The sequence below is a fragment of the Sebastes umbrosus genome, chromosome 16, assembly GCF_015220745.1.
Source record: "Sebastes umbrosus isolate fSebUmb1 chromosome 16, fSebUmb1.pri, whole genome shotgun sequence".
Lineage (NCBI taxonomy): Eukaryota > Metazoa > Chordata > Actinopteri > Perciformes > Sebastidae > Sebastes > Sebastes umbrosus.
Window position 1 is genome coordinate 17,442,979 of NC_051284.1, and position 23,271 is coordinate 17,466,249.

General features: G+C 39.1%; 3 protein-coding genes across 5 annotated transcripts in view; all 3 read right to left on the reverse strand.

Annotated features, from left to right (window-relative positions):
- Positions 1-3,778, reverse strand: part of aqr (aquarius intron-binding spliceosomal factor) — a 57,905-nt gene extending 54,127 nt beyond the window's left edge. Inside the window, exons 1-7 of the mRNA XM_037746185.1 lie at positions 3,687-3,778; positions 1,971-2,075; positions 1,562-1,618; positions 1,240-1,280; positions 1,104-1,139; positions 871-991; positions 600-740 (exon numbers count right to left, since the gene is read on the reverse strand). Coding sequence (XP_037602113.1) covers positions 600-740; positions 871-991; positions 1,104-1,139; positions 1,240-1,280; positions 1,562-1,618; positions 1,971-2,054 — 480 coding nt within the window. The 5' untranslated portion in view covers positions 2,055-2,075; positions 3,687-3,778. The remainder of the gene's footprint in view (positions 1-599; positions 741-870; positions 992-1,103; positions 1,140-1,239; positions 1,281-1,561; positions 1,619-1,970; positions 2,076-3,686) is intronic.
- A 1,141-nt stretch (positions 3,779-4,919) lies between these two features.
- Positions 4,920-10,168, reverse strand: LOC119474276 (zinc finger protein 770-like). Its single transcript, XM_037746187.1, has 2 exons — positions 10,038-10,168; positions 4,920-8,484 (listed from the first exon to the last, which is right to left on the reverse strand). Exon 2 carries the CDS (start codon positions 8,425-8,427, stop codon positions 5,071-5,073), a length of 3,357 nt encoding a protein of 1,118 aa, XP_037602115.1. The 5' UTR covers positions 8,428-8,484; positions 10,038-10,168; the 3' UTR covers positions 4,920-5,070.
- Positions 10,169-15,260: 5,092 nt separating this feature from the next.
- The window catches only part of dph6 (diphthamine biosynthesis 6), a 244,844-nt gene continuing 236,833 nt past the window's right edge, over positions 15,261-23,271 (reverse strand). For all 3 annotated transcript variants that reach the window (XM_037746189.1, XM_037746188.1, XM_037746190.1), the window contains 2 exons: positions 21,032-21,419; positions 15,261-15,554 (listed from right to left, as the gene is read on the reverse strand). In XM_037746189.1, coding sequence (XP_037602117.1) covers positions 15,436-15,554; positions 21,032-21,419 — 507 coding nt within the window. In that variant the 3' untranslated portion in view covers positions 15,261-15,435. The remainder of the gene's footprint in view (positions 15,555-21,031; positions 21,420-23,271) is intronic.

Genomic DNA, 23,271 nt, shown 5'->3' on the forward strand with positions numbered 1-23,271 from the left:
GTAATTCAATAAATAAATAGTCTATATTAAATAAACACATGGTAAAGCCTATTTTTGTATACTCCTGTGTGAATTAAATACTGGACAAATGAAAAGTACTGAGTATTTTATCATTTTAAGAACTTGAGTGCAAAATGAACATAACAGTTTGAAGTGAAAAAAAATAAATATAGGCCTAGCGTATATCACGACAAAAACCATAGTGTAAATAAATAGGATAGACATTTTTATATCATTTGGACGATATACTGTACATATATCGGCATATTGCCCAGCCTTAGACGTACACTAATGACCACTCTTGCCAAGTCCAGAAATACAGATTTTATGATATAATGAATGTGATTTTTTTTTTTTAAATGTTCGATAGTGTGGTTTATATTACCAAGGCTGCTTTTTAATAAATCTGTGTAACCCAAGTTTATCAGACAAACCATCTTACTTTAAACTATATAAATATTGTAATCAAAATATTAGCTGATTACTCGCAAACAACAACAACTCCACTCACTGACCCCACAAGCACTAACATAACACAATCAAAGTTGCACACTCCTCCGCTGAGTCAAGACATTGAATATCATTGTAGTGGTACACACCAGACTGTTGAAGCAGTGGTCCAGGAAGACCAGCAGCACGGTTTGTTCCTTCAGAGTGAGGATGGCCTCCTCGCCCGCCAATACAGCTTCCATCACACATTTGAAGAAGAATGGAAAATGGCTAGGCTCCCTCTTGAACACCTGATACACACAATTCAAAACATAAAGTGATGTTGTAGATAGCCATCGATTCGAATGGTAACTGCTTCTTCAGACGCTGGGGTCACCCTTCAATGACAATTAGTCTTAGACAAGGTACTGCATTTCTTACCTCCCATGCTGGGACATTCTCTCTGAACTTCTCGTTGACGATGCAACAAATGGACATGAGGTAGGCATTGCTGGACGCCTTGGGAGTGTAGTTCACCCACAGGTAGTTCTCAAGATACTGGCTGATAGACGAGAAAATAATTTATGAATATCTATCCACTAAGTTGTTCAAACACTATTTATTCATTGGCTGCTTCATTAAAAGAGGGAATAAGAGGAAGTGAAATATCTCACCTGAACTCAAGCAGCATAATTTTTCTGATGGCAAATCTGAAAACGTGAGGGAAAGAAGACAATAGAGAAAGATAAATAAGTACAAATGTGTTCATTGGATTAAAGTTTAAGTCAAAGATAATATACATTTACTTACTTGGACTTGAGAATCTCTTTTTCGTAAACATCGTCCATCACCTAAACAAAACACAAAAAAAATTAAAATTCTTAGGAGTTAAAGGCGCGCAATGCTAAAACCATAATGTGCGTTTAAGTAGAGTTAATTGACTGGTAAAAGCAGCACTTTAAACCTACATCACATTTTATTGTATCAAACTAAAACATAGAAGTTACTACTAATTTTACGATAAATAAAGTATACAGAACATGTGTTTGCAACTTACTTAAAAGTAGTTAAATTACAAATAAATATATATATATATTGACATCTCTAAGATGCAGCAATGCATATAACTCACCTTAGCGTCAAAGGGTAGTTTATTCTTTGCATGAGGAGCCCAGTATTTATTAGCCAACTGTAACAAGAAATAAGAAAAAAACATCAATAGTAGTAAACATGGCAGCATAATCATACAAAAGTTCATAAAGCAACACAGAAGTTGGTAAAAAGTACGCATTACAGGGTGGTATATGGAGGGAAAACTTAGACGTTCAACATGATAAATACTTAAGTAAAGTAAAGGATGTAGTTGTAGTAGGACCTTCTATGAAAGCATAATTCATGTTCAATTAACAGACTTAGATCAGTGACAGGTATGCACAAAACTGACTGCAGGTGAAGAGATCATATTTACAGCATGGGAAAACTTAATTAAACATACAGTGCTGGACCACAGTGTAGTGTACATGTATAATTATTGAGATTACCTGTGTGACATATTCCGCATTAATCTGGGACACAGAAGGCGCTGCAGCTTTCTTAAAGGGGGTTTCTTTCTCCATGGTGGCCATCTCAAGCAGCTACAACGAAGGCTGTCGGGAAAAAAAGATATTGTATGAAAGTAACCGTAGCTACTCATTGACACTAACAGGCTTTTTCTTTTTTACTCAAAGTCTTTTTACTGGTATTCTGTACAAAATCCAATAAATCACAGAAATAATTGTATAAACAAATTATACCCCCCCCCCCCCCCCCCCCGTACCTATAACAATATTACTGCACCATTAAATAGGCAGAGTTAATTTCATAAACAATTACATTTATACATATAAATTAATTTAAATCCGATAGCAACATAAATGAAACATATACAAAAAAAATAAAAATAATAAAAATAATACAAAAAAGGAAAGGACAAAAAAAATAAAAATAAGTAAATTAAAAATATTAATAAATAAATACAAAAAACTAAGTGTAAGTTGTGAATTATATGTAATATGGGGTCAGCAGTTTAAAACTTCAATGTCAGTTGTATCTATTTTTTCTATATATATTAAAAAGGGTCTCGATACAGCATAACATTTCTGAGCACACCCTCTTGTAGTATAGCAAATCTTCTCCAATACCAAATGATGTATGAGATCTTTCAACCAAATCCTAAAACACTAACAGGCTTTTACACTTATCAATTTGTACTGAACTAATGCCTTACAATATGGGCCAACTAAAGGCAAGAATAGTGCTGAGAAAGATAGCTAGCTAGGGTTAAACACTTCAGTAGGTCATTGGTAGTGTGCAACTCTAAACATTATTAATACTACAATGCCTTCCCAATACTTTCATAAACCTAACTTAAGTCCTAAGTTCCTATGTATTATATTAGTTCAGTTCAGTTCAGACAACTTTATTTATTCCCAAGGGGCAATTAATTTGTAGCATTCCCAGTCCATACATCCATACATACAACAGACAACCAATAATTAGATAAGTCAAAGGAAACATATTAAAGTCATGGGGCAGTTGGAGGGACAAGTTACAATAAGAGCCATATAAATACATAGGATTATAGCAAGAAAAGCCAAAAAAACACAACAACAATATATGAGAACAACATATCTTAAAGTTCCTCTAAATAACAGTCATTTAAAATGGGTATGTTGTTCAGCAGCTTAACAGCAGAAGGGATAAAGGACTTGGAGTAATGATTTGTTCTCCTTAAGGGCACATTATAACGTCGGCCTGAAGGCATCACAGAGAGTTCAGCCCAAACAATGTGATCTGGATGGCTAATACTTTTTGTTGCTTTCTCAGCCACCTGTTTCTCCCAAATTGTGCCCAAGTCCTTCTGCTGAACTCGTGGAGCACACTTTAACTATAGACAGTTAAACCAGCAGGTAAAAGAAAAGGTTAAAAGGCTTTCAATAAAATAATGGTAAAAGTTACATAAGATAGTATCACAGACATTACAAGAATTTTAAGTGAATCCTTTGTTGACAATCATTATTATTAACATAGCGAGGTAAAACACTCAGATTAGTAAACATTAGTAAACATTAGCTAGCTCTTGTTTGTTATGTGATGAGCTAAGCTAAGCTAACTAGTGACTCAGACATTAACTGTGGATAATAACGTTATTGTTTAGCCCCCATGTGAACGTAAGTATATAATAATGATAATAATAACGTAAAGTTAAGCTCACAAACCTTTGTTTTCACTTCAGCATGAGTGTAACTGCAGTTGGACGGTCGGTTACGCATGTACACAACCACAACGCGCTGTGTGCGACGGACTTCCTGGATGGGTACGTCCCCTAAAAATCGTCCCCCTGTACAAAAAGCAGGTCTTCTGTTCCTACTCTGTTTCGTTTCTGTTTTTCTCAAATACAACTCCAAGACAAACTTAAAAACGAACTAAATTAAGTCTTAATGAATGAATGAATGAAAGACTTTATTTCAAACATAAAAATAAATAAAAACAGATACAAAATAATAACAAACAAAACAAGAGTAATAGTGTCTGAAAAGGAATAGGTAGAAGTAAAACTTATATTTCCCTACCCCTTCCTCACTTCTCCTCTAATATCTCATCATAAAATGATAATATAACATAATATAATATAATGTAATATAATGTAATATAATATAATATAATATAATATAATATAATATAATATAATATAATATAATATAATATATAAAATATCCCAGATTTATTTACATCCCAAATTAAATACATGAACAGCATCCCAAGTTTATTTACAACCCACATATCCATCCGGAGTTAAAAAGTAGATATAAACCAACCCTTAACACAACTCTTCCTCAACCATATACCTCCCAAAAATATATTTTTTATATAGCTTCTTAAATTGATTTATATTTGTGCTCCGCTTCAACCCATCACCTAACCCATTCCACACATCCGCCTCACAGACTGAAATACACATACTCTTCTTTGTTGTACGAACACAATACTTTTTAAAATTAAATTTTCCTCTTAAATTATAACCCCACTCCCTGTCACAATTTTTTTTTTTAATATTGCCCGGGAGAGAATTGTGTCTTGCTTTGAACATAATTATTGCTGTTTTAAATTTGACCAAATCCATGAATTTCAATGCATGTGACTTTAAAAATAGTGTGTTCGTATGTTCCCTATATGCCACATTAGTTACTATCCTGATTGCTCTCTTTTGTAGTATGCATAATGGTTGTAAGTTGCTTTTATAAGTGTTAAACCCCAAACTTCCACACAGTAATTCAGATATGGTGATACAAGTGAAGAATACAGAATGTGCAGTGATTTATGTTCCAGTATGTGTCTTGTTAACAAAAGAGCAAAAAATGTTATTGTAAAATATTATAATAATTTTTGAGAAAATGTTCACATCAATTAAATGTACAGCCTAAACAAATTCAACAAGAGGGACTAGAAAATACCATGAATGTTTAATTTTTAATTCATGAAACACTGAAAATACAAAATATAAAAGCACATATTATTATACATCTATCACATATTTTACATACATACAGTATACACAAACATCGTATTAATGATCATCATAAATACAATTTTACACAAAAATCAGTGAGTCAGTCGGTGTGTTCTGACATGTGTTGCCTGTGTGAACGTTTTGCCACAGATGTCACACCCAAACGGCCTCTGACCTGTGTGGGTAAGATAATGCCTTTTCAGTTTAGAGGGAGAGGCAAAATGTTTGAAGCAAATATCACAACAATGCTTCTGGGCTGTCATTTTAGGTGAAACATTAGTTGAACAAATATGTTGCTTGAGATTGTTTTCACTGTTAAAACTTACAGAGCACCTGGCACATTCAAACACAATTAGTGGTTCACACCAGTAATCATCTGGCTGCATCTGATTCTCAATCACAGAACTGACAAGTTCATCACTGAGCAGCTTGTTGCTATTTGAAATAGCCGCAACTCCTTTAGGCTGACATGGTACTTCTGCATTATGTGCATTGCCCTCATATTGATGTGACAAAGGTGGAGCTGCCATGTTTGGATTTTGGACAAGCTTGTCTATTTCAAAGGCAAGTTCAGAGGGAAATGAAAAATTACAATGGTCTGTAGTCTGATTACAATCGTCTCTCTGCTTTTTCTCTGATTCATTATCCTCCTCTTGTAAGCCTACTTCTGGCACCGCCAACCATTCAGTATCTATTGCCTCTGAACAATAAGATGCATCTCCATCAGTAAATGAGTGATGACCAACACTTGTATAATGTGACTCCAGCTGCTCTCTCAATGCATCCACATTAAAATTGGTGCAATCGCTACGATTTTCAATGCATTTATCCTGGAGATGCTTGGCATTCATCATTTCTGCTTGGATACAATGCAAGACCTTGTTACCCTGTCTGCATTTGTTCTCATGAATTTTTAGATGACCACGCTGAGTGAAGGTTCTGCTGCACAAAGTGCATTTGTATGGCCTTATCCCAGAGTGCGTGACCATGTGCCTTGAGAGCTTATAGGGAAACATAAAGCTCTTAAAGCATATTCGGCATGTGTGAAGTTTCTTATTTTTAAAAGTTACGTTACCTTTACAGTTTGTCTTAAAGAGACTGTTCACTTTTGTGATGGATATTTCACGTCTGGTGCAGAGCGACGCACTCACTCCATTACTTACAGCATCATCAGAATTTGAAAGTTTACTATCTGTGTTCACCGATTTCGTCTGTTGTGGGATACGAACACTGATCCTCGGGTAAAGCTGCTGTAGACTATTTGCTTTCAGTTTTCTCATGTTACCCTGTTGACTGACTGGCTTGGATGGTTTCCTCTTACAGTGAAGTCTTTCATGGACTTTCAGATGTGGAGCTTGCCTGAATGCTTTCCCACACGAAACACACTGAAATGGTTTCAAGCCTGTGTGCACCATCTCATGCCTTTGTAATTTAGAGGCACTTGGAAAACACTTTAAACACTGGAAGCACTTGTGTTGCACATTGCCTGGGTGTTGCGTTGATTTAGCAATCTGTGTCCTTTTCTCAGTCACTGTAGAAACCATGCGCACAACCTCATTTTTCTTTGAGGTACGTGGCAACAACTTGTTATCCGATTCTCTTTTGTCATTCTGAATAATTACCATGGAAGCGGTCGGATCCAGATGTTTCACAGGGACTACATCGCTGCCAACGTGTGTCTCAAAATCCTTCTTATGTAGCAACATTTCCTGGACCGGGACGTCTGCTGCAGGCCTTGTGTTAAACCCACCTATGCAAGAAGTTGGCCGATTAATATACAATGATCGTTGTTTGTGATATCTAGACCACAGATGAGTGCGACTATGGACCCTCAAGTGTGTTTTCTGACGAAATCTCTTTGCACACATCTCACAGCCAAATGGCCTTTGTCCAGTATGAGTCATCATGTGCCTTTGGAGTTTTGATACAGATGGAAAACATTTTAAACATGTATGGCACTGATGTAATGAGTTAATTCTCTGCTGCTCGCTGGTGGCATGGCAGGTTTCCCTCCCCTGTTCCGCTGGTGTGATTAACTCAGAATCCTGAAGAAGAGACTCATTGTAATCACTGCAATTTTCACTCCAGTTTTCTGGTTTAACAATGACATTCAAGTCAATTGGATCTGCATGACTGGGTTCAGGTTTTATTGCTTCGGAATCAGGCATTTTCACATTATTGCTGTTTTGCACAGTGGAAGGACTTCGTAATTCTTTTTGGTTCCTATGAATTTTATGATGACGTATCAAATTAATTTCCAACTGAAACGACCTGTTGCAGATCATGCACTGGAATGGCTTCAAGTCTTTATGTGTCGAGTGTTGCCGCTCTTGTTCATCTGACTTCTGACAAACACTCCAACACTGGCTGCGTGTATTTAATGATTGCTGTGGTTTTACGACGGCATCCGACTTGATTTCGGTCTTGTTCAGGTCCTGCACAGCATTCACACTTATTTTACACTGTAGCTCCAGTTCTACTGAGGAATTCACTGGAGAGGGATGGCTGGTGGGATGTTGTTGAAGTGAAGACTGAAGCTGCAGACCTGAGGTTTGTTTGCTATTGCAAAAGCTCTGCATGTTCCTTTCAGTGTGGGCAGAATGTGAACATGTATTTGCTGTACTTAAATGGGATTTCAAGTGTACCTTCTGTGTGAAGGCTTTCCTGCACATCGTACATGAGTAGGGTTTCTGCCCCGTATGATTAAGGAAATGCCGTTGTAGTTTGGATGGTGAGCAGAAGGTTTTGAGACATGCAGGACACTGGTGTTTCAAAGTAGTTTTGCTTCTGCCGGAGCTCAATTCTTGTGACTGCAAGTGCTCTTTCGAATAGGCTTGTTTAGAAAAAGCCTGGTCTGGCTCTCTGCCCCTATCAAATTGTTTTGGTTTGTCATGAATTGTCGAGTGAATCCAAAGATGAAGAGATGAAGTAAATGACTCCAAGCAGACTTTGCATGTGTATCCATTGCTGGCACTGCGTACAGATGTGTCTGCACTTGCAGAATCAACTTGCTCCCGAGGTATTGGATCCACATTTGAGATACAGCTCCAAGTCACTGAGGCGTCATTTACACGTGGCATATTTTTTGGTGGATTTCCAGTTTTGTGAGCAACATTTTCCCTTTTCCACTCCAGCTGTGAAGCCACAGAAGACGACACCATCGAAGGTAGTACAGTGTAATTACTACTGCCGTGTGTGTTAATCCCCGCAGCTGGTTTACCACAATTTGCTTGTTGGTTACGAGTTGCGATGCCACCCCGGCGTAGACGGTCTGTTGGAAGCCTTGAATGATGGACTTTCTGCATGTGCGTTCTTAAATGATCGGACTGTGTGAAGGCATTTCCACAGATTGCGCAGGTGAAGGGCTTCTGGCCAGTGTGGATGACATAATGTCTCTGAAGTTTATATGGCGACGGGAAGGATTTTGGACAATCAGGGCAGGGATGCATTTTAAAATCACCACCTTAGTGATATTTCCCCCTCTAGTGGTGATCCTCACATTAGACCTGTAGGGCAAAGCATATGGCATTATAAAGTAAAGCAGACATTCATAGGAAACAAGTGATTACAATAAAGGTCCCATATTATAAAAAAGTGAGATTTTCATGTTTTTTTATTATAAAGCAGGCTTAAGTCCTATATAAATACTGTGAAAGTATCGAAACACTCAATCCACAGGGAAATACCCGCAGCCCGTTTTCAGAAACTCTGCATTTGAAACAAGCTGTCAGGATTTCTGCCCATTCGTGATGTCACGAATATACAACATTTAGATCCTTGACACAATTTTAAACATTCTAAATGTGTCCCAGTTTATTTCCTGGTTGCAGTGTGTTTGTGAATGACATCAGCTGACAGGAAGTACACATGGACCCAAAGTGTTGTCTAGCAACGCAATTCTGTTGTAATTCTGTCAAAATGCGCTAAAACGGAGCGTTTTCAGACAGAGGAGGAATACAGGCATATTCAGGCTGACAGCATGAGGAAAATAAAGTGTTTTTTTAAAGGGACTATTTGTAACTTTGTACGCGCATAAATGTAGCGGATTGTCACACATGCGCGCTCACATATGCACGTTCGCGTGTAGCCGCTGTACCCTCCTCCTCTGCCTGCTCGCCTTCACTCAGACAGCTCAGCTCGCTCCACCTCTAGACGTGAAAGCGCTCACTCCACACTGCAGAAGAGTTAGTTTAGCTCTGAGAATATCTAGTGAATGCACAGGGGACGTTTGTGCAGAAATAAATGCTGCAGCTCCTCCAGACCAACAGAGGTTTTCCGTGTCTTGTGAAGTGACGGAGCTCTACAGAGATTTACGTTGTCTTCTCGTTACCGACCGGGTGCCGGTGTCTCCTCTGCTCTCTCCGGCTGCGGGAGGAGAGAGCAGGGAGACACGCTGCAGAGCGCCGCTGCCTCAGCCTGCACTTAGGCAGGAAAAGCCAACACTAGGATCAGATCTAAATCATGTTCATGGAGAGACCTTCGTCTGGTCAGCTAACATTACTGCCAAGCAGCTGAAATATAGAATGATATTGTGCTTTTAGCTGACGTGTGTCGCCTCACTGTTTTGAGTGATGCTCGTTCAGGTATATTTAGAGCGAGCAAGCGCGAGCCTGACGCTGACTTTCGTTGATTTCACGGCCACAGGTGTCGCTGTTAACAAGCATTTCTGAAAGTTACAAATAGTCCCTTTAACATTACAGCATGTAAACATGTTCTAGTAGAAACACAAAATACAAGTATGAACCTGAAAATTAGCATCATATGGCACCTTTAAGGTATTTATCTATTAATTTTATTAATATGGGACCTTTAATATAACATTTAAATAATGTAAGCCTATAACCAAAATTACGCATACTATAATATATATAGCCTTATGTCTACAATGTATTAAGCCTACTGTAACAAACAGTCAATATCAATACAACATGATACAGTAATAACAGCAGGAGTTGAACAAGGCGTTAACAGCAACCTTACACGTTACACAAACACGTGCAGCTAACCAGCTACCAGTCCTCGCTTTGCTGCAGTATAACGCTGAGTCACAAGTACTTACTATACACATGTGAAGTCCTATTTCAACTAATGAACCCATCATGTGTTGACAATGTCTGCGCTTTGTTAGCTTCCATGCTAACGAGGTAACAACCTCTGACGTCTACTGGCAACAAGCAAGTCCCGTGCGTCACTTAAAAAGGTACGGTGGGAAACAAAGGTTTTCGGTTCCTAGTCGAGGACGTTATTTTCATGATTATTTTCAGGGTGTTTATAATACAGTAAAAGGCTATTGGTAGATTTATTAGGCTATTAATTAATTGATAAGATGTAACAAATTGATATTTCTGTTTTAATTTGCTTTATTTATTTATCTTTGTATTAATTCCCTTATTTATTTATTATTATGTTTAATTTTCCCTATTTTTATGTATGTATTTATATTTATTATTATTATTATTATTATTATTGGATTTTTCCGTTTATTTTTTATTTATTCATTTATTTGTGCATTTCTTTTTTCTTTTTTTAAATGTAAATGTTTACATATGTATTTAAGCATTTATTTATTTATGCATAATATACAGGTATATATATATATACAGTGTATATATATATATATATATACAGTGTATATATATATATATATATATACATATATATGTGTGTATTTATATATATATATATTCATATATATGTATATATATACATATATATGTGTATATATATATACATATATGTGTGTATATATATATATACACATATATGTGTATATATATATATATACATATATGTGTGTATTTATATATATATATATACATATATATGTATATATATATATTCATATATATACATATACATATATATGTATATATATATTTTACGAGACGGAGGCGATGCGAAATTATACAAACACACCATTATAATCCTAAACCTATACCAATAGCCTTTAACTGTATTATAAATACCCTTTCAACCAATCTGATTCTAACAGAAAAACTGCTATTTACATTTTCATTTGTTGGTCGAAACACTCAACATAAAAGTTAAAAAATGTTTTTGTGTACAGTGTGTCCAAAAAAGTTTGCAAAAGATCTGTAATAACTTGTTCTCAAGTCCCACAATAGGAGCAAGGTGTGATATACAGTATATATATAAAAATACTATATATATATATATATATATATATATATAGAAATACTCAACTATAGCTGCAACTAACAATTATTTTCACAGTCGATTAATCTGTTGATTATTTTCTTGATTAATTGATTACTTGTTGGGTATAAAAAATGTCCTCAAATGTCTTGTTTTGTCCACAACTCAAAGATATTCAGTTTATTGTCATAGAGGAGTAAAGTATGGAGCACAACACTACATCATTAAATGCATAAATACAAAAATAAATACGTACATTTAAAAATAAATATAAAATAAATAAATATATGTAAATAAATAAAAAAATAAATGCAAAAAATATATAAGTATACTGTTAATAATTATATATATATATATATATATATATATGTATGTATACTGTATATCACACCTTGCTCCACAATCTGCCACAGAAATTGGCGACTTTAGTGTAATCATACCTCTGTGAAAATGTGCCTGTATTTTAAACACTTTGTATTATACCTATTGTAATACCCCATTCCCTTTTATTAATGAGGAGATTATGTAAAGAGTCCCTATCATATTCATGTGTCATTTTTTTTTAATCAAAGACCATATACTATACATCATCACATCACTGTATATACAACAAAAAATATCCAGCATACAGAGTAAATAGGCTAGTATAAAAAAGTGGATTTATTATCCATGCAATGTATACATTCTACCTATTCAGAAGGCTCCACAAGTGATATGCATTCAGACTATAGTCTAATATACCCAGGGCAGGTATGTTGGGTGTGTTGGAGGAAGGCAGTGGTGTTACACCAGTGTTGTAAGAAGCAGACAGGAGGGTTCGCAGTTCGCCTCCCATGCTAATGGAGAGTTTCTGTAATTTGACATGTTATGGCCTTTTCCACTCTTCATTTAAACCACCTGTTCCCTCTGATTTATTCATTTTGGTCCACAGACCTTTATTTCTTATTCTGTAAATGGATAAACAACTGAGTTCTGAGCTGAGGGATTTTCTCTTTTATGCTGTGCCGAGTGTTTGTGTTGTTTGGTTTTGTCTATGTACTTATCTATGCCTAAGTGTTTTGGCAAGTTTGAAAAATTTAAGAATGTTATTTTTCAGAGGTAACAGAGATGGCAATATGAATCCATTTTGTTTTGTGTCTAAATTTAGGGTTTTGGCCTAGTGTCTGTGAACCTAGTTGAGCAAGACCTAGGCAGAGCAACCACAGGTTTCCAAACCCCTATTTCTACAGTTTTCACCTCAGTGTTTGTTGATATTTTCCCGACATTTGACATTCCTATATCTAGTAAAAGCGAAATTGTTTAGTCAATTGACAAAAATGAATCGCTGCCATTTTTTTAAAATTATTGCTTGAGTTGGTTTTCAAGAAAGTTTCAGGAAGATGTAATGTGCGTAGCAAAATTTTTACCTAAAAATGTAAAATTTAAAGATACTTTATTATAATATAGAAATAAAGCTGAATTGTCTGAACATCAGAAATATAAAAATAAAGGAGCCAAGACCTCCATTAATTCAAATATCTAAAGAATTAAAATCGTGAAAATGTCAATATGAAGAAATGTTTCGAAAGTAATTCAATATTTTAGTGTCTTAACATGGAACATTGAACCAAATATATCAGTGATCTATTATAGGGGAGAGATAAATGTAAAATATTTGTAGTTCCAAAGCTTCATGGCTGATTTTATAATTTGTGGCACTCGGTATATCAGTGGAAATACTATATAAGTGGAATTGAAAACTTTTTTGCTTTTAAATTGCACTGTTTATGTTGAGCACAAGAGGGCAGCAGACACCACTCAATAGCATGCGATGGCTCGCCAGTTCAGCAGATAAAACTAGTTTCATTTAGTCAGTGCTGTGACCATGAAGACATGCTTTCACAATACGTCAAGGGAGGAAAACAACATATTGTGAAACAAAAAAGGATTCAAATATGCAAACAAACAAAACCACAGTCGCTGAGGCAAACAGACCACAATGTCAGGAGGCGTCTCGGTGCAGTGAGGCCGCTCCTGAGCTGGGCTCCCCCACTGCAGCCCACTGCTATGGGGAAAGAGAGTCACACACACACATCAGCCTGGTTAGCCTGGAGGAAGAAACACACAGTTAAAGCCCATGTGCAAGGCCACAATGACAAGAGCCGCAGGCTGGTACACTGCGCACAAAGGACAATGTTAGCCACAACAGCCAGTTTGTTTGCAGAGCGGTTGCAGGTCAGCTTGGTAGAAAACGTACATTTGACAAAACACATGAGAAAACTAAATGTCACCCTGTCTTTATTCATTTTGTGAGGACAACACAGTGGTAAAGACACAAAGAAATGTGTCCGCCAAAGGCCATCACATTGGCTGTGATGAGGGTGTGATGATATTTGTGGCTTTGCCGGTGTCTGTATGAAAACATGCCCGCTGTAAGACAGAATGTAATGTTTACAGTGTGATCGACAAGTGTTTGTCGTGCACTGAATTTTAGAGGCAGATCTCGTTTGCGTTTACTGAAATGTCGAGCCTTGTATTTCTGTGTTTTGTGACGTATAAAGTCCTTGTAATTTAACCATTGTTCCACTAAAGAAAACAAGCAAATCCATTAAAAACTCGATAGAGAAATGTCTTGCAAACGTGCAATTTTAATAATAAAGTTGAATCTAGTGGCTATATATAACGGAAATACATCCCTATGGGCTGCTGTGTGTTGTTTCTTCATTTTCATTGCTCAATTTGAACAAAACCACTTCTCAATCTCCCCTGTAAACCATTGTTTATCAGGGAAGACTGCTGAATATGCATGTTTGCTCAGCAGTCTTGTTTGGCAACACCGTGTTTGGCATTCAGACTGTTACACACATTTAGAAATTTAAGGGGCCAAGAAAATTGACAAAGAAAACATATTTAGAGGAATGTTTTCTTCGGCTGTTTGTGTCATTACCAAATCTGTGACTGTTAAACATCTACATTTATTGAAAAGACTGAAATATAATAAAATATTTGTGGATTAAATGTATAGGTGTTTACTTGACTGAAGTGTACAAGCATATACTAATGGGTACTTTATTCAAAATTACCCATATCTTAGTGCTTATTTGACAACTACATCATTAAACAGTTCTGAATCTCCCCCTGGTGAGGCCCTTTAAAACCAAACAGGTGAACATTAACACACACTGTATATTTATGGAGCATTGGCTTGCTCGCTCTCATAAATAATTGCTTGTTTGTGTTTTTCAACCCTCAATAAAAATCTTCAGGCTCTATTGGCTGCCTCTATTGTTCAATTTTTGATAACAACAATCAAAACAACATAGCGGCGGGTGAAGATCAATAACCCCACTCCACTCCGCCGCCATCGCGAGCGCGATGAAGAGAATAGCCGGGTTGAAGATGCATTCCAACTCGATCATCAATACGGTTCATGATCTTTGAGAAAAAGAAATGTTCCAGGAGCAATGGTTAATAGTGTTATTTTCTTCCCACATCGTCACAATGTCCATTGACAGCCCCGACACACACATACACACACACACATAAAACACACTCTTGCCCTGCAGCTGTGTGTTGCAGTGTCCCTCTCCTATTAACCAGGTTGCCTTGGAATCAATAGAAAACATAAAGAGGCTTAATCTTTTCAGGTGCTCGGCGCTGATTGCCTATTACACAATAATAACACACCTTGAATCCCATGGAGCATGAGAGGGAGAAACACGGTCGCCTCATCCGCACACATTACACACACACTGCCACAAAGCAGTCACACAGTAAATCTATAGGTTTACAACTGAACAGATGGTGTCAGCGGTGGCGCTGGGCCTTTATGAGGGGTGTTAGCTAACGCGGTGAGAGAAATTCCAGCAGAAACAGTGGGATATCAGGGGATACAGTTTATCGCCTCGTGGAACGAGACACTGCTGGTGTCTCCTTTTGTAGACTATGGTCTCCTGTCTTCTGGTATGCAGCTTTAGCTTATAGAAGTTCCATAGGATTGTTCTCCGTGGCAGAATAACAGCTGCTGCAGTATACAACTCCAGTGGAGGACAAAGTTGAATTAGTGGCCTAAGTTCTGGGATATGACGTGGGATAAACACGTCCTCAAAACCGCACATCATCAAAACCACTTGGAGACAGACAAAGCTTTGCATTTCAACAGTCAACATTAATGAGTTGTTTTTTTTTATTTTCCACATCCACTAATGTCCTGTTGTAAGTCATTAGGTGTTGGGGCTGTCAGAGTCGCTCCTCCAGAAAAGCCCCACTGAATTCCAGTGCTGTGGATGACTGGAGTCTGGTTGTTGACACTGGCTGTGTTTCTATAAACTGAGCCAGCAGGACAGGTGGAGGATCTTGGAGTCAGGCAATTCCAGGACTGGAACCAGGGCCACGGACGGACTGGACTCTCCTAGAGAGCTTCTCAAACTTTCCTCAAGTCCTGGCAGGTAGAGGTGGGGAGGGAGATGAGGGCAAAAAAAAGAGGGAGGTGTTAGTCTCATGAGAAGTTAAGCTGGAGTTGGACATTAGGTTCTCATATAGCTGCCCCACTGGGGCCGTCCCAGGACAGAGGCTGCACTTAACCCTTCGACCAGGGAACACAGGCCAATTTACAAATTATTGGCATTCTTAAATCCTTGGCAGATTGTAGCCCCCCGAATCCGACTCCCTGCAGTGCAGACATATGGTCAGCAAAGACTGAACTCTAAGCTACCCCTCCCTAACACGCACACACAGCCATATACAACCAAACACATACACATGCCATGCCCTTTTGGACAATTGAGCAGCTTGTTTGGGGGGGGGTCTAGTGCAATGGATCCTCTGCTCCTGTTGTGTTGGGATGTCAGGAAGCTGTGTTGGGACTAGCTCTCAGTTTTACTGGAGCTGAGAGATGTTGTTAGTGTGTGTGCGCGTATGGCCGGACTACAGACGGGCAGTGGACATGTGAGAATTCGTTGAGCGTCTCAGAGCCTGGTCTTGATGACAGCCTGTCTATTTAGCAGCGGCCCGCTGGGATGTTGTCCATTCCCTCCTCTGCTCCGTGCACTAATTGGTCACAAGTGTTCCTGTCTCATGGTTGACTGTCCTGGCTTATGATTTAAAAGTATGCTGGATGGGACTTGGGTGTGGTCACTGTGGTCTGGCATGGACATAATAGGGAAAAGTATGTCACTTTTGTACCATCACTATTACAAATCAATCTTTTTTTTTTCCATTCACAACATCTGTCTAATGTGTCAAAATGGAATTCCTGACCACTTATCTTGAGTCTCAGTGGACAAACACAAACTAACGCCCTTTTAATAACCTCTACTATCACTGCAGTACCACTATGTGACATTTATGTGAACTTGTGGAGAGAGAAATCAGGACAGAGAGGTTACGAGAACAGTTCAGCACTATTTAATAAGCCTCATTCTCTTTCATTTGAAGCACACGCAGCATGCCAAACATGCTTACAAAGAGCCCACACACCCTAATTAGCTAATATGCACTACAGCTTAAAATACCCCCACTGAACACAGGCCTTTTTTTGGAGGGCATTAAAAGCCTAAATATGTGTTATCAGAGCATGTGGTGCACCCTGGGAAGCAGGATCCTCTGGAGATGGCTAGGTGACAACTGAACGAGCTAGGGAGATCACAGACAGGGATGGTTTTATTAAGAGAAGAAACGCACCCTTTATCACACCTTGCGCACTAAGCCTGTTTTATGTCGGGGTGTTTTAATCTTCGTACTAACAGATAGGAAATAATTATGCATGAATGGGAGACATGAGGGGGGGTGAAGGTGAATTGAATGACCAGGCAATTTTGTGTTCTTTTGTCTTTGTGAGTGAAAAGCGAGGAAAGACCGCTTTTCTCCAATCCCTATAAATGCTTCTGAAATCCGAACACTTCCTGTCTCGCACACCCAGTCCCCATCCCCTGGTCTTTCAGCCCCCCTTTGGGCTACACGGGGAGCCTCATTGAGAGGCCCAGTGGACAGAGGCTGGAAGATTCAAAAAGCCATCACATTAGCAATGGGATGGAACTAAACCATCTACCCAAGAGGACCGGCCATTATTCTGCTTCACGGCGAACACACAGGGAGCTGAAAAGGCTGCTGTTAAATCTCTGTGTTTTCAAAACCAAACCATTACGGATGCCCACAACACCCTTTTATGCTAAACATCAGAAGCCATTTTTTTGTTCAAACTGATTAATATATAAATATTGTAAGGCTAAGTGAATAGAAGGAGGGGTGAAAGTGAAGGCAGTGGTGAAAAGGAGAGAAAAAGGGGGTTCCTGAATGGAATGGTTGATGCCTGCTGGGCTTATGGGGCTTTTAAGCAGTGGCCAAGGCCCAGAGCCAGTGGTTTTTAGTTGTGCTACACTGACTTCCAAACTGGTCAAATTAACCGGTAAACGAGGAGGTAATTAGCGAGTGTTGGCTCATGAAAATTGTTCATTTAGTCCAAGAAAAATGAACAAAGAGGGTGAGGGGCTGGGTGTGTGCACTAGAGCCATGGAGAAATAGAAAACTTCCACACCAAAGCAGCTGCAATCAATAATTTTATATCGACAACAAATCACACGCCTACTTGTATGTGAGAGGGGTCGCTCATAGTGATGAGTCAACAGAGAAATATCACCCGACTCTGTTGTTCCCCTCAGCTCTACAGCGTTATATAGCGTCTTTTAGCAATTTGTTTTTGTTTTTCCGGCCCACAACTGTTTTGATTCACTCTCACTGATCTCAGCTGTCGGGAGCCGTTCACAGGGCGCATTTTTTGCACCCTCAAATCCATTGTTGTCGATGTAGATGCGCGGCAGGCATGTTTAAGCGCGAGAGCTCCGCCGCCACGGTGGGCAAGTGTTTCCGAGCGCCTATTTTCATCAGATATATTTTCTTTCTTCCGTAAATATCAGTCTCTGGTAAATATATGGAGGAGAAGTTAATAATTTTAGTTCAGGGCTACCCAGAGCTTTACGATCTGTGCCGCAGTCTATCTTACTTGCTTCACCCTTTCCGTCCAATAACGTCAAGATTTGGTTGCTTGATAACGGCAGGCGTGACAGTAGTGCAACCTCCGAAGCACCTTGGCTGGCGTTTTCCATGCATTTATAGACGTGGTATGCCAACGGCCCCTTACAGCGAGTAAGCAAGACGTAAACATTGTGGAGCATTTAGCTGCTAACTAGCCAGATATTTTTTCTCAGGAGTTGGTGGAGACCAAAACAGAACTAAAAGGAGAGTGACTATTGAACTGACATTCATCATGTGGAAGTTCACCATTTTAAAAGGTGAAAACATGTCAAAGTTATGTTCACAATACAGCTACCCCCAAGTGGCCAAAAACAGTTATTGCAGGTTTAAGTATTGGAGGTACCCTTTTTTGTTTTGAATATTTAGAAGAAAGAAAGACGTAATCAATTTCGATACTTACGGTGTAAAATAATGGAATTCTGTAATCACAAGACCTTATTACGTCCTTCACTAAAAGTTGAGGTTTTACTTGAGTTGTGGGGGCCTATCGTCGAGAGAACCTTTCTATCGTAAGTAACAAGTTGAGACAAGATGTTTAAAGGTTTCATTTGGAGCATATGTCATGTCTATCAGCTGTGAATCCTAACGCAAGTAACCCAAGGGTGGAGGGGGGGGGGTTGCAGTCACATTTTGCTGCAGTGTTGTTGTCTGTCTGCTCGCTGACAGCAGCCGTTCTGAGGCTGTGACTGCTAGCGCCAGAGGTGTTACTTTTCCTCCTTTGACTTTTTGGATTCATCACCCGATGAGCATCGGCTGTGACCCATAAAAACGCCCATGGGTGAGCTTCCAGGGCTTGGCTGTGCGTGCGGGGTAAGGTAACAGATTCTAGCTCAATGATGAGTCAGTAAATGGTTTTAGGGGGAGCAGTCTGCGCGGTCCACAATCAAAGAAACATACATTTCAAGGGTGAAGATTGAGGTTGATTTTGCTCTGGTAAACCAATGACCCAGTAACACAGTTAATGGTTTTCTATAAAGAAAAACTTTCTCTAGAGAAGTTTCAATAGTAAATGTTGTTTTCAATTGTGCTAAAATATATACATTTAGCATTTATTTGCCATATCTACTTCTACTTTATTAGCATATAAAATGTATATTTGAAATACTTTAACGAGATTCCTCCTCATTGCTCGTTGCCTCTTACTCTGCTCTGACAGAAGAAATAAATGACATGCATGATATATCATGAAACAATGTTGAATAACAATTATATAATTAGGTAACAAAACAAATAGCACTGTTCGTCTGTCACGCATATCAACACGTATTCGAAACGGATCAACCTTTTTCCCATTCATCACTGGTAACCATAATTTCCCGTCCTCAAGAAGATGAGTTATGTCAAAGCTAAAAATGACAGTAAGATGGCTGGTTTGGCGCAGATTCAAAAATGTTAATTGACTGCTTCGGCGATGACTTGACAACTGAGCCCGTGTGATCGATGTGCTCGTCGCCCTTTTCCCTCCCAGAGAACATCTCTCAGGATAAAACAAATACCGTTCCACGTTTGCCTTGACGAGAACCTAGAATCCAGGGAGCAGGAGGTGGTGGCGTATAAAAGTGTAATGATGACAAAAGACTGTGCCAGCTGCTCGGGTTACTGTACACAGTGCAGGCACAACAAACGGCTCACAATAATTAAACACAGGAAGGAGTGGAGATCCTCTGGAGAGACTGCTTTCTAGAATATCTTATGGAGTTTACTTAACCAATGTCAGCTCAAACTTTCTTTGAAAAGAGAGTGCAGGAGAGAGACGAGCTGTCACTTTGTTTCCATTAATACGGTGATGGGGAGCTTAACTTGCAAGAACAGTGTTGCCTTCGACAGAACAGCTTATTTAGGATAAATCCTCTTAATGAGAGTAAACATTCAGGCTGTTCTCATACACCGTTCGTAGCTATACCTATGGAAAATAATGCACTGTAATTCGTATATATTCCATGAATTCGTATGTAATCCACGTAATCGTGTACCAGGAAGTATAAAGAGCGACAAACAACACATAGGGAGGTGCTAGTGGTGGATGGGTGTGTCAAAAAACACCGGACTTTAGCCCCGGAAGACCGGTGTTCGTATCCTGTGTGAAACCAGAGGTCAACGCTGATTTATTTGTCACATAAATTCCATACTAAAGCTACGCCACTTCACGATCCTTTCCTAAACTTAACTAAGTAGTTTTGTTGTCGAAACCTAACTAAGTAGTTTTATTGTCTAAACCTAACCAAGTCGACCCTTTCCTAAACCTAATTAAGTCATTTTGTTGCCTAAACCTAACTAAGTAGTTTTGTTGCCTAAACATAACTAAGTAGTTTTGTTGCCTAAACATAACCAAGTCGACCCTTTCCTAAACCTAAATAAGTCATTTTGTTGCCTAAACCTAACTAAGTAGTTTTGTTGCCTAAACATAACTAAGTAGTTTTGTTGCATAAACCTAACTAAGTAGTTGTGTTGCCTAAACATAACTAAGTAGTTTTGTTGCCTAAACCTAACCAAGTAGTTTTGTTGCCTAAACATAACTACGTAGTTTTGTTGCCTAAACCTAACTAAGTAGTTTTGTTGCCTAAATCTAATTAAGTTGTTTTGTTACCTAAACATAACTAAGTAGTTTTGTTGCCTAAACCTAATTAAGTTGTTTTGTTACCTAAACTTAACTAAGTAGTTTTGTTACCTAAAGCTAACCAAGTTTCCTGTGAAGTCGAAAGTTTGTTTTGAAAGGACTGGAGTGGAATTTGACACGTGTGTCACGTGTTGCTGGACATTTGTAGGAAAACGCATGAAATGACGAATAACTTTTCATAAGATATCATACGAATGAGCATATGTCGAAATATTAGATCAATTCAAAGCTTATGTGTAGTGTCTTGAGTGAGAAACATAGTGACATACCTTTAACAATCTCCTGTGCCAGTGAGTGGCTGCACTTGTAGAACACCCTGGCACACAGCGGCACCAGTTCAGCATCCATCTTCTTCATGGCTTTCTTGAATGTAGCGGCAACTTCTTCTGCTATATCCTTCACACCGGTGACCTCCAGGTCATCACCAGGCACAGCCACGGAAAGTGAGAGCGAAGCACTACACTTGTCAGCAGACATTACAGTGTAGCACTCTATGGACCCACATGCCACCTTTGTCGTCATGTGACAGGAAGTCCTTTCAGTGGGATCGTCCTGAATTGCAGTTACATGAAGCTCAACGGCTGCACCCTTGGGTAAGGTCGGTACCACGACGACCAACAATGGCGCGGGTTTGATCTCAGGCTCCCGCAGCAAGTCCTGTAATGCAGACACAGATGGAATTAACTGGCTGGCAAATTATATACCGTGTTGCGCTACACACTACAATCAAATGTATGGCCCTCCTGCTGGGACGCATGCTGCGCTTTGTGACCACAAAACACTCCTCCATCAACATTAAACATTATTGTAAAGCACATCATAAAATTCTCCCACAGAGGACTAAGACAGGCTTTGTACTTTATGAACTGACAGGCTATCAATTAACATGAGATTGTGAGGTAATGATAGTGTGTACAAACAATTCAGAAAGAATCCATACTGTTTGCAGCCACCGTAAACAAAAACACATGCTCTAATGCATTCACTTTGAGCTGCATTTACTAACATGACAGGTCCTATCCAAGATGACTTCTCACCTTTCTAAGAAGATCACTCACAACATGTTATGGCAGTTTCAACACACACATTTAGTGGGAAAAAAATGCCTCAATTTCATCTATAGAGCCAAAAATCTCTTTATTTTTTTTCTCCTCGGGACTGAGGGCCATTAGCTGTAACAAAATGTCTTGGAGCAGTGCTACAATGTGGCCCTCTAATAATACTTGGCTGTGGCTTCATCTGCTAATGGGAGAGAAATGAGTGTTTTATATAACCGTCATTTCAGTCGGAGTCGATAGGGCAAAAACACTTAACCCCCTTTTCAATTTGCTGGATCAATTTTCATCCACTTACACCCCACTTCGTAAGTGCAGAATAATAACAGGTTACTTACATTTTATTTTGATATTCACTCACAAAAAAAAAGAGAGAGAAATCGTTGACGAGAGCAGACGACGGCCTCTTTGTCCCTCCAACAGACAAACCCGTCATAACCCAATCAGCCAGATTCACCGAAGCAGCACTTACCTTCAGATTAAACTTTAGCAAACGCTTAATTGTGTATCAACAGCTAACCTCTTGCCTTGATAAAAAAACATGAAAAAAAAAGCAAGTGTCCTGAATGAGTATGTGAGCACTGCGGGGGTTAAGATTTCTTCACTCTGCTGATTTTGAAGGCAAGCCCAGCTCGCAGTGATCAACAATAACAATCACAAGAGGAGAGAGAACAATAGCCGTGTCAGCACGGACCTCTTAGCATGTCAGACAAAGTGACAGCACACATACGTGTCCTATGCTTTGATAAATGTTATATTAGCACTTCTGGCGCACAGGCTAGGTATTCTCCTGGAGGGAACTGCTCCTGCACTTGTCAATAGTGATTGAACATGGAACAGAGAGAGGGAACTGGGGAGAGAAGTGACAGGACAGGGGGTCCTGCTCAGCCAGGCTTAAAGGCCACCCTGCAGGCCTTTGGGTGCTGAGGTACTATACCCAACCGACCGTCCACAAGGAGATCAGGGGACTTTCAGCGCTGCAGCTCCAGCCTCTGGCAGGACTTTAACTGTCACGGCACAGTTGCTGACTTTTTGTTACAGCTGTCGGACGAGGTTACATCAGTCCCCTTTTTGTTTCTTTATTAATGCGGCCACCAAAATGTTACATTAGGTGGGAAGTTTGTTCAGCGGTTCTGTGGAACTAAATGTGCAAAAGGTGCATTATTGAGTGTGTGTGTTTCAGACTTGACTGTTGTCAGAACTCGGAGAAGTGAGAGGGGGAACACTAGCTGACATCCCTACCTGACCAGAGATCATTTATTAAATGCATTCAATAAATCACAAACTTTGATATATGGTGGAGCTGAGTGCTGGAGTGGCAAGTTAGGAGGGCAGGCGGGTGGCAGAAAGTGTGTGTGTGTGTGTGTGTATAGAGGGCTCTGTTCCGCTCTACGCCAGCCACTTAACACAATCCATCTCATTACTTCATCCCACTTCAGTTCCAGGGCATGCAG